The 15,355-nt window shown below is 32.8% G+C and overlaps 2 protein-coding genes across 6 annotated transcripts; both read right to left on the bottom strand.

Annotated features, from left to right (window-relative positions):
* Positions 1–3,098: 3,098 nt before the first annotated feature.
* LOC114184398 lies at positions 3,099–5,287 on the bottom strand. The gene is made up of 3 exons (XM_028071710.1): positions 3,999–5,287; positions 3,738–3,925; positions 3,099–3,394 (listed from the first exon to the last, which is right to left on the bottom strand). Exons 1-3 carry the CDS (start codon positions 5,285–5,287, stop codon positions 3,099–3,101), a joined length of 1,773 nt encoding a protein of 590 aa, XP_027927511.1.
* A 6,091-nt stretch (positions 5,288–11,378) lies between these two features.
* LOC114183336 (UDP-glucose flavonoid 3-O-glucosyltransferase 7-like) lies at positions 11,379–13,644 on the bottom strand. Of its 5 annotated transcripts, none has more exons than XM_028070324.1 (4): positions 13,523–13,644; positions 12,491–13,375; positions 11,750–12,401; positions 11,379–11,564 (listed from the first exon to the last, which is right to left on the bottom strand). In XM_028070324.1, exons 2-3 carry the CDS (start codon positions 13,265–13,267, stop codon positions 11,751–11,753), a joined length of 1,428 nt encoding a protein of 475 aa, XP_027926125.1. In that variant the 5' UTR covers positions 13,268–13,375; positions 13,523–13,644; the 3' UTR covers positions 11,379–11,564; position 11,750. The 5 variants fall into 5 exon arrangements, with proteins under 5 accessions (XP_027926125.1, XP_027926124.1, XP_027926126.1 ...); XM_028070323.1 differs by having other exon boundaries at positions 11,379–11,567; XM_028070325.1 differs by lacking the exon at positions 11,379–11,564 and having other exon boundaries at positions 11,639–12,401; positions 12,515–13,375.
* Positions 13,645–15,355: the final 1,711 nt, after the last annotated feature.

Consider the following 15,355-nt stretch of genomic DNA (forward strand, 5'->3'; position numbering starts at 1 on the left):
AATTCATTGTTTATATTTAGAGATGGATAAATCTTGGATTAAGTTGCCACGCAATACACCAGAGTATTTAGTGGAGAACTCGAGAAGAAGTATATGACCATTTGCTTTGTAAACCCTTTCCTCAAGGTTACACATTTTGGTGTCGTCACGGGGAGCTAATATCGAGTGAGCCTGTATTGGTAAATGGATATGACACAACAAATACAGAATATGAAGATCCAATGCAAATAATGATAAATGATGCATTTGGATTGTTTGACATGTACACCAATGCAGAGTCATTTACATCATCATTTGAACATAGAGATGATGTTAAAGGAGGTGTATTAGAATCACAACATGGAGGAAATAGTATGGCTCAAGAGTTATTTGATTTACTTAAAGATATGGAGCAACCACTCTATGATGGATGCACAAAGTTTTCAAAATTGTCTTTCTTGGTGAAATTGTATCACATTAAAGTTCTTTGTCTAATTAGGAACAAAGTAATGGACATGATCCTTGAGTTGTTGCACGATGCCTTTAAACATGCAAACATTCCTTCATCTAATTATGATGCAAAGAAGCTGCTCAACAAGCTTGGTCTTCATTACACTAAGATTCATGCTTGTCCTAACGATTGTATGTTATATTAGGGACAAGATGAAGGTAAAGAGGAATGCAAAACATGCAAGATATCTAGATGGAAGCAAAAGGGTCATGAAACTACTAGTGAACACAATTTGATTAATGTAAGTTCTTCTTATCATATCCCATGATTAGCTATAAAACTCCAATATATTTGTAGAAATAATTAATTATTCGTTTACTTTTATTATTGCAACAACAATAAAGTTCTAGTGACCATCATTCCTCATCAAATGCTAACACCAATCAACCTTAGAAATACTTTGAAGTTCGTATTCTACTTATTATTGCAGTTATGATGTTTTAACTAAACTATGGTTTAGACCTTATGCTCTATTAGAATGTTTTAGATCTTATGCTTGATATTAGGACTGCAGGTATGATGATGATATAGTGACCATGTTGTCATCATTTTGACCATAGACCTTATACACTTTTTGAATCCGACTTTTGAACACTGAATTTGCATTGAGTGAGAATATCTGATTTTGAATTCCCTCCAATTGGAAATGAGTGACAATATTGTATACACTAATTGTATTCTTACACAGCATGATTGTGGTGTCTTCCGCCTATCATACTACATGTTTGGTTTGGTATCAGATTAAGTTAAAAGGATTCTGAACCAATGACATTTAATTGGAAGTGGATCCAAGTTTCTCAAGTACACTACATTTGGTTGATGTTGTTGGTCTTTATTTTGAAACAACTTGGAATGTATCATTACTTAATGTTCTTTATGTAGGCATCTCCACTTAGTTTGAGAATTTAGGAACATATACAGATTTGACTGGATAGTGAAAATATTGGTCCCCTACATATGCATGACATATGAATATAACACCTTTTTCTTATATTTTGTTTAATGAAAGATGCAAAGCATCTTGTGTGTAAGACCCGGAAAAATTGAATAATTAAATAAATAATTATTTAATAAATGTGGGTAGTGGAAGCCTTTATAGAATTTAATGTTTGTTGTTGTGATGTGGAAAAGTACTAGCTCAAATGGTCGAGAGTACTTGATTGTGTGAGAGGACTTAGGTTTGAGTCTTATGTATGCCAATTGTGTGTTATTTTAATTTATGCATTATTTTGTTAATATATTTGAATGCTAGACGTGATAATATAATTCTAAGATTATAGGAATTATCACAAATGTGAATTGGTTGAATTAGTTATGCATTTGACTTGTTAATTGAGTGGTTGTGGGTTCAACCCTTGCTAAGAACAAATTAATCTCTTTATTTTTGCTAAAACACTTGTGGTCTGAAGGTGAAAGGGTGGGAAAGCCCTAGAGACAATGGGCAGCCAAGGAAGTTGGGAAAAACAGCCCATAATGCCGATGAAAGGTAATAATAGACATTAAAAAGGTCATTTTTCGTTTTATTTCTTTTTACCACAATTAGGAGTCATATAAAAGGGGAGAATTAGGCAATTAGAAGGGTTTTAGAAGTCTGAAACCTAGAGTGAGAAGAGAGCACAAATTTTGAGTGGGAAAGTGAATTTGGGATTGAGAGCAAAGATGTAGTTGATTGGGAGAGCAAAGGAGGGTTCTTAGATATCACAAAGCCAAGGTTAGACAACCATTTTGAAGCAAGGATTCACAGGTTAGGGGAGCTCTATGTTTTGGATTGTTAATTTTCACAAATGAATTGCATAATTTGATGCTTGTGTGCCCTGAAATTTCGTGCTCTATGTGTTGGGGATTGGAATTTTGTGGTTTTTGTACACTGTATGATTAACCCCTTAAATGGTGTATGAATAAGATAAGGGTTTTTGCAATGCATGTTGGGTATGGTCTCATCTCATGTTTGAGAGTCAAATTGGGGGTTATAACATGTTCTGGAGAATGACTTGTAAATAATATACCATTGGATGATTTGATAATGAGCAAATTGTGTTTTGGTATTGTATTATGGTCTGGAGTTGTGTTCTGTGTTCGTAGTAGTGAAAATGTCTGGTTTTCTCGCCCAAGCGAGCTAGGCTCGCCTAGGCTAGAAAACCATAAACGCGAGATTATTTTTGCGCGAACAGCTCGCTCAAGCGAAGGCTCAGAGTTTTGAGCGACAGGTTATCTCGTTCAAGCGAGTGCATCTCGCCTAAGCAAGAAATCGAGAGTTGTGAAGACTTGATTTGGTGCATTTCGCCCAGGCGAGAGGTTCTCGCCTAAGCAAGAACTCGAGTTTGGTTTTGTGTATTGCTTAACTCGCCGCCTAGGCGAGGGTGATGAAGTTAGGCGAAGGGAGGGCTCGCCCATGCGAGACAGGCTCGCCTAAGCGAGACTTCGTATATGAGCCATGGTTATCGAATCGAGATTCGTATCGTGCATCGTTTTGTGAATTTTTTTAAATCGTGAATCGAATCTTACTTTGAATCGTAAGATACATGATAAATAAAAAACATTAAAAATATCATATATTATAATTAAATCAAGATCTCCAATTTAAATGTTACATCTTAATTTTATTCTTTCATTCATCATCTCCAAGATCAATATCACTTAGATCATCTTCTTCATCTAATATAACATTTTGTGGCAACTCATCTTCATCTTCTTCATCCTCTTCCTCAACTTCTTCAACCATCCCTTCAATTCCATCATCATTTGCTGGTGTAGTAGATTTTCCCTTTATGTTTAAGTTTCTTGGACCCCTCTTCCTTTTCTGGCTTGGAGCTCCCTCTTCAAGAGTAAAAGATTCATGTATATCCATCCATGAAACATCGTTTGGTAGACAAGGATCCTCTTTTTCAGTAATCCACTCATCATCTGATTCAATATCAGATAGACATATAGGATCATAAGTATCTCCTTTCTCTTCTTTAACCTTTTGTCTCATTTCAAGTTGAAGATTATATTTAACAAAGACAAGAGCATTTAATCTTTGTTGTTCCAAGCGGTTTCTTCTTTTGGTATGGACTTGATCAAATATGCTCTAGTTTCTTTCACAACCAGTAGCACTACAAGTGAGACTTAAAATTCTCAATGCTAGATTTTGCAACTCTTTACCTTCAACACCATAACTTTCCCACCAAAGAGCTGCAATGTCAAAACTAACATTTATAATTTTGAAATTATGCTTTTAATAAAATCTTGAAAAAAAAATTTATACCAGGTTGCTTCTTATCCCTAGTGTCAATTGCCATGCTTCTTCCAAATAATCCTTGGGCTTTCTTAAATCTATCAAGTTGTTGATCAAGTTGAAATCTAATCCTTCTATCAGGGATCATTTTTTCTATGGTCTCATACAAACCATATGAAACCTCTTCATCTGGATTGAAGTTTTTGTCATAATGAAATCTAATATAAAAAAGAAGTATAGTGTTATAGTTATGAAATTGTAATCTAAGAAAGTATAGTGTTAGTTACTTACTTAGGATTAAGGTAGTAAGCAGCATGAAGAGGTCTATGTAACTGCAAATTCCAACGAGTATCAATTATTTTCCACACCTTTTTATAACGAGATTCTTCATTCTTGAAATTTGCAGCTATTTGCTCTTTAGCTCTATCCATAGCTTCATAAATATATGGCATTGCAGGTTTTGAGTCTCCATCCACAAGCCTTAGTATTTTTACAAGTGAAGTGACACACTTCAGGCAATATTGAATAGATTTCCAAAATCTAACATCAGATAAAACAATGCTCACTACTTGTTTACCTTCAGTCTTACTAGCATGTTTACTAGTTGTCCATGCTTCTGAAACAAACATACCTCGAAGAGCATTTTTCTGTTGTGCTATACACTGAAGGGTTAGAAAAGCAGTTGCAAATCTTGTGACTGCTGGTCGAGCTAATTCTTTTCCTTTAGAATATTTTCTATATAAATTTAGGACCCATGTGTGTCTATAAATGAAAGTTATGACTTTTTTTGCATTTGCAATCGTATTGTAAAATACTGGAAGTTCACCAATGTCTTCAAGAATTAAGTCAAGACAATGAGCTGCACACGGAGACCAAAATAGTTTAGTTCTCTTCTCTTCTAACATCTTTCCTGCTGCCACAAAATTAGAAGCACCATCTGTCACAACTTGCACGACATTATCCTCCCCAATTTCTTCAATCAGAGAATCTAACAATTCAAACATTTGTTTAGCATCCTTGATCAGATTACTGGTATCAACAGATTTTAAGAACACTGTTCCGCTTGGACTATTAACTAAAAAGTTGGTAAGAGACCTCCCTTTTCCATCTGTCCAACCATCACACATCAAAGTACATCCCCATTTTTTCCATTCAACCTTATATTTCTCCAAACTAGCTTGGATATTGTCAACCGCTTTTTTCAGATAAGATACTCTAACTTCATGATAAGTTGGAGGCTTTAAACCCTTTCCATATTCCCCAACATATTTCAACATTTGGGTAAATAAGGAGCTTCTTACCAAATTAAATGGCAAAGCATTCCCATATATGCAGTTGCAAATATCTTGAATCACCAACTCTCTATCTTTAAACATTTCATTTATGGTTGTCTGTTTTGCAACTCCTTGTTTTCCCTTCTTACTACATTGAATATCTGTTTCTTCAAAACAGTCTACCCGATTTGCTTCTTTTATTTTTTCTTTATCTTCTAATAACTTCAAAAACATTGCTCTAACATCATCAGGAACAGATGTACAAGCAATGACATTCTCCTTTGTTCCAGCAAGATGATGTTTCATTCTTGCTACATGACCCCAACAAGTATGTGAACAATATTTGCACTTGACTAGAAGTCTATGAGGAGGAACACTCTCACAATGATTTCATGTAATATCTATTTCTTTCTTTCTCTTTGTTTGAGACATACTATTTCTAATTCTACAAATAAGAATAAATTCAAACTAATATTTCTTCTTAAAAAAATATAAATTAACATTCATAATAAAAAAATATAAATTAACATTCAGAATAAAAAATATAAATTAACATTCATAATAAAAAAATTAAATTAACATTCAAAATAAAAAAATTTAAATTAACATTTAGAATAAAAAAAATTAAATTAACATTCAGAATAAAAAAACATAAAAGTAACTCTCAAAATATAAAGTATAAAACGTATACTTTATTTTAAAGATTAATTATGTTTTAGTAAACTATGAAAAAGAAACGTAAATTATGCTAAATTATTTTAAAGTATAAAACATATTTTATTTGAAAAAGAAACGTAGATTTTGATCTTTATGCTAAAAAGATGGAATTTAAAAAAAAAATAAAAACGTAAAGCAAGATCACGCGTGAAGGTTTCCGAAAAAAATGAAATAAAAGGTTGATGTGATGTACATTAAATTAAATATTATTAAAATTAAAAATCTAAAAGCTTCATAAAAAGCAATATATGAAAAAGCCAGCGGCAGAAAACATTTGAAAACATTTGGGGAAAAAACATTTAGGCGAAAAACATTTGAGCAAAAAAAATTTGAGTAGAAAGCAAACCTGTTCAAAATGCTTTCAGGCTTTCTTCTTCATGCGGTGCTTTCTTCTTCACGGGCAGTCAGGTTTTTTATACTTCTTCTTTTCTCTTTCACTTTATGCTTCTTCTCCACCTTCTTATGCATCTCATATTTCTTTCCCCTCTTAATTTATAACCAAATATCCTTCCAAATCTGACTCTTCAGTTTGGGTTTTTTCATTTTCGATGTGTATTGCATGTTGCGTGAAGCTCATCCGGTGTGAGTAGCAGGTCTGAGTAGCGTGTACGTAGTGTGTCGTGAGATGTGTATTTTGAGAAATATTTTGGGGAAGTGTAAGCGTGTCAGAATCGGCTGAAACGAAACTGAATCAGGAATCATACGATTCCTACACGATTCAAGTCAAAAAACGATTCATCTATTGATACGTTTCGTTGGACCAAAATTTCGAACCGTATCGCGATACGAATCGTACGATTCTTTCAATATTAGTTGTTCATTTTAATTACTGATTGATCTTTTATATTTATATATATATATATATATATATATATATATATATATATATATATATATATATAAAGACACTACTTCTATTACTTAAAAAATGTTTATATAATTTTATGAAATTAAAAATAAAAATTATTTACATCCTAGATTTACCGTGATTTACGCTATTATTATTTTTTTAATTCTTAGACTTCCTGGCAGTTACAATTGTCATTAAAATCTTTTAAATTTTTAGACTTAGTGGCGGTTATAAACGCCACTACATTTTTTTAATTCTTAGACTTCCCGACAGTTACAACTGCCACTAAAATATTTTAAATTCCTAGACTTAGTGGCGGTTACAACCGCCACAAAAGTTTTTAAATTCCTAGATTTACTGGCAGTTACAATCGCCACAAAAATATTTAATTATTAGTCTTGCTGGCGGTTCCAAGTGCCGTAAAGTATTTTTCTAAAAAAATAAAAAAGAATTTAGAGGTGGTTAAAACCGACGTTAAAAATTTTAGTGGCGATTATTCCGACGGTTACAGTAAACCAACATTATAATGACTTTGTGGCGCTAAATTAGATGGCAGTTAATTAACTGACGGTAGAAAAAATAGTGACGATTATAAGCGCCACTAAATAACACATTAAATTGACACGAAAATTTAAAATTTTAGTAGTGAAAGAACAAATAATAATCATAATAAAAGTTTAAAATAAATTATAATTCTTTATATTTTAGATTATAATACCAAATAAAATTTCATGAGAACCAATACATTTATTAAATTTGCAGACAAATATTCAAATTAAAATATATTTTAAATGTTTGTTTATTTCAATATTTTAAATTCTAATGAATCTCTTTTTTATACACTAATAAAAGTTAGAATACATCACTTGATCAAAATGATACAAAGAACAAATAATAATCACAATAATAAAATTTTAACATAGATCTTGTATCTTTTGAACTTCAATTATGTTGGATGGTGATAAAAATATTCATGACAATTACATTAAATTCTTATATTGTAGTAAATAAAAGTTATTTATTCAATTATAATGAAAAAATTATAGTATGATTGATAATGAATTAAAAATAAAAAATAACTAGATAAAATATATCGAAATAGTATTCTACATAATGAAAATAAATAACAAATAAAAGTATTAAAAAATTAACAAATGTTTATAAACAATTTGAGAGACTATTGAAAGAAATCACACAAAAGAAAACAAATGTATAATCAAGAGTATGATAAGATGAAAAATACCTTAGAGATCTAAGAAAACTTTTCAAATATCAACATATATACTCAATGGTTGAGAAATAACAAAAATTGTTTTAGCGAAACAAAAGAGTTTTTCAAATGAAACAAAAACTAATAATAATAAGTAAAGGATTTTTTTTTTATATTACCTAGTAAACGAAATGTTTGTGCTATTAAATATTTAAATTGAGAGTATTAAACATTCTCATGTAAAACGAAAATATACAATAAATAAAATATTAAAAAATAATAGAAATATTCAAATGTGAGACAAAAAAATTTAATTAACTTACATATTTTTAACATAATTACGTAAAAGTTATGATAAGATGAAAAATATAATTAAGATGCGAATGAGTTTCATGACAAACCAAATAATTAAAAGAAATAAAAAATAGGATATATATATATATATATATATATATGGTTACTTAATTAATTGTGAATATTTTAATAATTTAAACAAGGACGGGTATTATGGCGAGGATATGTACATCCCCATACCCAATTGAAAAAGTCGGAGATTCCCCATACCTAGTCAATATGGGTATTCTCTTTCAAAATGGGGACGGGTTCGGGCAATACCCACGGGGGTGGGTTTATTTGCCATCTCTAGATGATAGCTACCAACAGAGGGGCCGAGAGCATGTGGCGTCCGATGGTGAGTCGAGACCGCTAGGCGGTCTGCGTTGGGATTTCGCTTGACAGTGCTTAGGCATCGCTAGGGATAGCACAAAGGGCAGGGTGCTCTTTTGCTTGCATTTTTTGTGTTTTGAGATGTCGAACTTGGACTAGGAGATGCTTGACAGTGTCACGAGCGGGTAGGTTCATGACTGGTGGTGAATGCGTGATTAATATGAGTAGGAAGGTTCATATTAATGATGCTCTCGTGTGAGGATACGACCGAGGAGGTTCATATGTTTCGTGCTCACACTTAATGACTGCTGCGAGCGGGGAGGTTTGTAGCTGGATGGATTACGCATGTTGGACTACGGGCGGGGAGGTCCATAGAGTTGGACTATGAACGAGAAGGTTCGTAGAGGTTGGACCATCAGCAGACAGGTTCGTGGAAGCAAGAGATATCCTAGGTCCATGGTCAAGTATTTGTATAGAGTTCCTGGGGTAGTAGTTTCATTTGTATAATAAGACGATGATTAGAAAACCTTAAAGCAGTAAGGATTTAAGATTAAGCATTGAATTGAACAAAGTAACTTGGGTGAATCTCTATATTATTAATTTTCATGCTTATATTGTTATGAGTTCACCCTTTTTGTTTGTGTTTAGCGATGATCGTGTAACTTGTCACACGTGAGCATATGATGTTCCAGGTGACACTAGAGATGCGTAGATACGAAGAGAAGGCCACTAGGGGCGTTTTATTATAACTATCTATGATTGTAGTATTTATTTCTAGTCAGTTTTGAAAGTTGTATAACTATTATGGATTTGTTCATTTGAATTTAAGCGCGTTGAACAAGGTTTTTTTTTATATTTTACCACGTTTGGGGAATAGTATATTATAACGATTCATGTTTTCATTATAAATTATTTCTTTTATTAAGTAATTTCCAACAAGGACGTTACAGCTTGTAGCCAGAACAAGTAGCTAGTAGCTTGTAGCTAAAGTAAGTAGCTTGTAGCTTGTAGCTAAAGTAAGTAGCTAGTAACAAGAATTAGAGTTAGTAGATAGTAACTAGTAGATAGTAGCTAGTGGCTAGTAGCTAGTAACTAGTGACTAGTAGCTACAACTAGAGTTAGTAACTAGTAGCTAGTGGCTATAGCTAAAGCTAGTAGCTTGTAGTTAAAGCTTGTAGCAAGAACTAATAGTTAGTATCTAGAGCTAGTAGCTATATCTAGTAGCTAGTAGCTAGTAACTAGTAACTAGTAGCTAGAGCTAGTGCATAATAGGTAGAGCATGTAACTAGTAGGTTGAAGATGCAACTAGTAGATAGTAACTAGAGCTAGTAGCTAGTAACTAGAACTAGTAACTAGAGCTAGTAGTTAGTAGCTAGTAGTTAGTAACTACTAACTAGTAGCTAGTAGCTATCGAGTAGCTAGTAGCTAAACCGAGTAGCTAAAAGTAAGTAGCTAGTAGCTAGCAACTAGTAACTTGTAGCCAATGCTAGTAGCTAGTAACTAACACTAGTAGCTAGTAGCTATTAGAAAGAATTAGTAGCTAGTGGCTAGAGCTACAACTAGTAGTTAGTGTCTAGAGCTACAACTACTAATCAGAGCTAGTAGCTAGTAACTAGAGCTAGTAGCTAGAACTAGTAGCAAGTTGCTAGTAGCTAGTCTTTAGTAGCTAGAAGTTAGTAGCTAAACCTAGAAGCTAGTAGTTAAAGCTAGTAGCTAGTAGCCAGAGCTAGTAACTAGAGCTAGCAGCTACAACTAGTAGCTAGTCTTTAGTAGCTAGAAGCTAGAGTTAGTAGCTAATAGCTAAACCTAGTAGCTTGTAGCTAGAGCTAATAGCTAGGGTTTAGGGCTATTAACTAGTAGCTAGAGCTAGTAGCTAGAACTAGAACTAGTAGTTAGTGGTTAGTAGCTAGAGCTAGTAGCTAGTAACTTGTAGCCAATAGCTAGAACTAGTAGCTAATAGTTGATAGCTAGAGCTAGTAGCTAGTAGTCATAGCTAGTAGCTATAACTAGAGCTATTAGCTAGAGATAGTAGTTAGAGCTAGTAGCTAGTTGTTAGTAGCTAGCAGCTAGAGTTAGTTGCTAATAGCTAGCAGCTAGAGCTAGTAACTAGTAGCTAAACCTAGTAGCTAGTAACTAGAGCTAGTAGCTAATAGCTAGTAGCTAGAACTAGTAATTAGAGTTAGTAACTAGTAGTTAGAGCTAAAGCTGATTACTAGCTTTAACTAATACCTCTAGCTACTAGCTTTAACTCTAACTACTAGCTATAGCTACTAATTACTAACTATAACTACTAGTTACTGACTATTAGTTACTAGCTACCAGTTCTACCAACATGTCATACCTTTTAGAATGTATTTTAGAATGTAGAGTCCTAGGGTGACAATTTTCTCTTCAAACATCATATCCCTAGGATACACATCAACAACATCGCACATTCTCATTAAAAATTGACAAAACGTTTTAACAATGTAAACAACTTCATTAATTTTGTAACGTCACAATCCCCAAAAAAAAGTCACCATTAAAGAAAAAATGTCAATTAAATATTAATGAGGCAAACCCTTATCCAGTGAGTTCACAACAGCCACAAAAATCTTCATTGTAACTTGGGTGCTTAAGTAATCAACTTCGTTGAAGTCACTAACAACGGTTTTGACACCTAATCAACACGATCACCATCTCAATCCACTTGCATCATACTTCCGAACTTGGAAAAATTGTGTAGTACAAGACCCAAAATTAGTCAAAGGTCCAAAGCCATCTCACATTAAAGGTTTGAATTCTAAACATGAAGTTCAGATTGTGCTGGCCCAGGTTCAGTAATTATCAATTATCATTATTATTATCTTTCTATTATTGTATTATCTCTCTATTATCATTATTATTATTATCTTATATTAGTTATTAACATAACTATTGGATCAATTAATCCTATATATACACACACTCTTTGGTAGAGGGAGTAAATATATATTATTTAACACTAAACATTCTTTACATCGAATTCATACTCTCATACTAACTTAAGAATAGAAGAATTTTCTTGGGATAGATCTCTTCTTGATATCGCTCAGAGCTTGATCCAAACTATTCCGTACTAGCATTTTGGCTTCGGTGATCGTTGACTCCACTCGACGCGACTTCTTGGCAAATTCCGATAAGAATAATAATATATTGAATTAAATTAATTACTTAAAATATAAATTAAATTATTAAATAGAAAAGTAATAAAATGGATTGCAGAATGAGAGTGAAAATATATTTGGAGTGTAAAGAAATCAGGATCCAAAATGAAATCCAAAATCCCAAACAAACCATTCACAACCTTAAACATTGGTCACTTTGATCGATTGAAGAAGGGCTGTGACATTATGATAAGAGGATCCACCTTCCTGAACAGCTTTATGTGCTTTTTCCTTCAACTCCTTCACTCGTTTTCTGAACAACCCTCCTTCATCCTTCATTACCTTTCTCACAGCACTCTCAATTCTTTCCCAGCCCACCAGCTCCTTTCTCACATCATAGGGCGACATGCTCCATTCCCAAACCCCCACACTCTCCCCAATCCCAAGCACCTCAGTCACCAACTTCTCACACAAAAACTGGTCACCAAACCTAGGCATGGTGATCAAAGGCACCCCCTCACAAATCCCCTCCAACACTGAACTAGCCCCACAATGTGTTAGGAACCCTCCAATGCCAACATGCTTCAATATCAAACCCTGTGGAACCCACCCTCTCACTACCATTCCTCTGTCGTCTTCCCTCATCCTTTCTTCAATCCCATGCAGCAATCCTTCTTCATTCACTTTCTTCGGAAGCACCAAGATGAAATTGTGCCCTGAGGCCTCCAACCCACGCGCAATCTCCAAATATTGCTCTTTGCTCAGACGAGACAAGCTTCCAAAACATACATACACCACTGACCTGGCTTCCTTTGTGCTCAGCCAGTTGAGGCACTCATGTTCACCACCAACCTAAAATTACTTGACAAACCAAATCATAATCTTGCAAAAGATAGATATTCATAACAAAATGGTAAATCTGTGTCTTGGTGAAATCTTACTGATCTAATGCTTTTGTGGCTTACATGATTCTCTTGTGATGATGTGCCTCTTCTGTGGTAATAATCCACCATAAGCGAGAGTTTGCCAACGTGCCACACCTTAACGCCGGTGAGTTTCTGGTAGTACTCGGTGTACCCATCTTCGAGCTCTGCAAAGGTGTCCACGATAACCCCAACACTGTTGTTTTCCTTGGCTTGCAGCATAGTACGAGCCATGGTGTGGAAGCTGGTGGTCCACGGGTTAAAGTTAAGCGTGACATTGTGTGGGAGAGAACCAGGGACGACAAAAGAAAGCGAAGAATCCGAAGGAAACGCTTGGTGTTGGGAGTTGTTGATGGCCTCAGCAACGCAAAGAGCGAAGATGGGCATGGGGTTGTAAACCGCGGTGGCGATGTTGAGTGTGGAAGAGAAATTCCATGGAAACATTATGTCCAAAATCACAGCATGAGGAGGGTTTTGCTGCAGAAAGGTTTCTATCTGGGGTTTGAGGTCTTGTGTGGCCTTCCATATCTTGTACGCGGTTCGGTTGTCTTCTGCAGATGATAGATTCTCAGAAGAAAGACCATGTTCGTTGGAGGGGAGGTTGAAGGTATGAACTTTGAGGTGTTTTGGGATGAATTGAGCGTTTGAAGGAGTTGTGAGAACCGTAACATGGTGGCCACGAAAGGCTAAAACTTGACCCAGATTGATCTGTGGCATCATGTGCCCTGGTGATGGAAATGGGAGGAGGTAGAGCTTCAGAGAACTTGAATCTGCCTCAGAAAATAAACCTTCCATCTCTTAGATTTCTCCTTGTGAATTGTTTTGCAGACCTGTTTATGCAGCATATAAACAGAGCATACCCCGATTATATGATGCAGACACAGATCCACTTGTGTAAAGAATCTGTGAAATGCACAAATGAAAAACGAAAATCAAGTGGTGTAAAGAATTTTTCGTGCTTATAACCGAAGTTTTACCTTAAAACTTGACTATGATTTTTACATTGGTGAAGTCTAACAAGGAGAAACTTAAAAGTCAGAGAAAAACTACCTTAAATTCCGGTCCTCCTACGTAACGATGGTGATGGATAATAATTAAGAAAAAGAAGACAAGTAATTTAAAATTTAAAAGGAAATGTTGTGTAGAAGGTAAGAGAGATTTGCGAACAGAGAAGAGGCATCAAGTATGTATATATACATATATATATATATATATATATATATATATATATATATATATATATATATATATATATATATATATATATATATATATATATATATATATGTATATATGTATATATGTATATATGTATATATGTATGTATGTATTTAGTTGGGTGATGAGTTGATATGAAAAATCATTGGATTGTTACGTGGATTGAATAGAAGAGAGTGGTGCTTCGTGTCTTAGTCTCTCTGTTCCTCGTGGCACTCGTTTTGCGTATATTGATTTGAATATTTTGTGGTCCCACCATTCTTAATTTCTTCCAAATGAAGAACTACCTTAATTATTGTCTTAGAATATGATTTGTAGGATAGTTATAATAAACGTGTCTCTTATTAAAATTTGAGTTATTTTTTATTTTAATTTTTCTTTCATTTTCTTTTATTTTTCATCACCTTTTTCTACCTTTTTTTTTTCTTATATTTCTTTCCACCTTCTAAACATAAAGTTAGTCGACATAAATCCTTAATTACAAGAATTCCAAACATATTAGTTCAATAACTTGTAATTAAATTAAAAGTTTCTTTCCCTCAAACCTCCTATCTCTCTCAACATAAACTAAACTTTATTTGGCATTGTTCCCATTACAAGTCTCACATTTTAGTGAGGAAGGAAGATAAATGAAAAAAAATTAAAATTAAAAAAAAACAAATTTTGACACATAATATTTTTTAAATAATATTAACTTAAATTTAATGGAATAAATTACATTAAGTTTTATAAAAAAAATATAAAGACTCAATAAAAAAATATGGAAACTAACACTAATTAAAAACCTAAATAAAAAATTACTAATTAATTTTTTTTATTTTATATATTAAATAATTATTAACATAAAAGTCATTCTGAAAACTAATAAAATAAATATTCTGTTTATTCATTTTGTAATATTATAATCATATACTAAAAGTTAAAACTGATAAGAAACACTAAAAAATCTAAGAAATAAGTTATAAAAATAATATTTTTATTAACAGTTATGAATAAGAAAATACGTGAAATTTGTGTTTGGTAAACCATCACTTTCAGTGAAAAGTGAGTATGTCCGAGAAATTCCTTTCCTAAACTTTTGTACTGTAACTTTCTTTTTTTCCACCTAAATTTTGTACTTGAAAATTTTGTTTTCACTAATTTAAGATTTACTTCTGTATTCTCTTTCTTTCCTTTTAAAGTCTTTGATGGTATCTAAAGCCGTTTTTCCTTTCAAGATGACATCTTCTTCCACAATCCACACGTCCCTTCCTTTTGTAGGAGAGAATCTTCCTCAGTTCTTCCTCACACCATCAATACTTTCGTAACTTAAGCTTTATTTGAACGGAAGGATGGATTTGAAGAAATAAATTTAAAGATGAATGGTAAATAGTTTGAATTAAGAAAAAGATGGTCTGATATATGTTTATTTGAGAACAAATTGTGAAAATTTATGTATGGTGTGATGAATAAAATAAATAAAAAGAATGTTTTAATGAATATTATATTTTAAAAAATGTTTCAAAATATAAATTAAAATTAAAATTTACTTAAAGAAAAATATAAATATAAATAAAATATTTTGAATAAATATTAAATTTTAAATTATTTTAATTATATATATTTAATATATATAATATAAAAATGTATACAAACATATTATATTATATATATATATATATATAT

Source organism: Vigna unguiculata, chromosome 5, assembly GCF_004118075.2.
Source record: "Vigna unguiculata cultivar IT97K-499-35 chromosome 5, ASM411807v1, whole genome shotgun sequence".
NCBI lineage: Eukaryota > Viridiplantae > Streptophyta > Magnoliopsida > Fabales > Fabaceae > Vigna > Vigna unguiculata.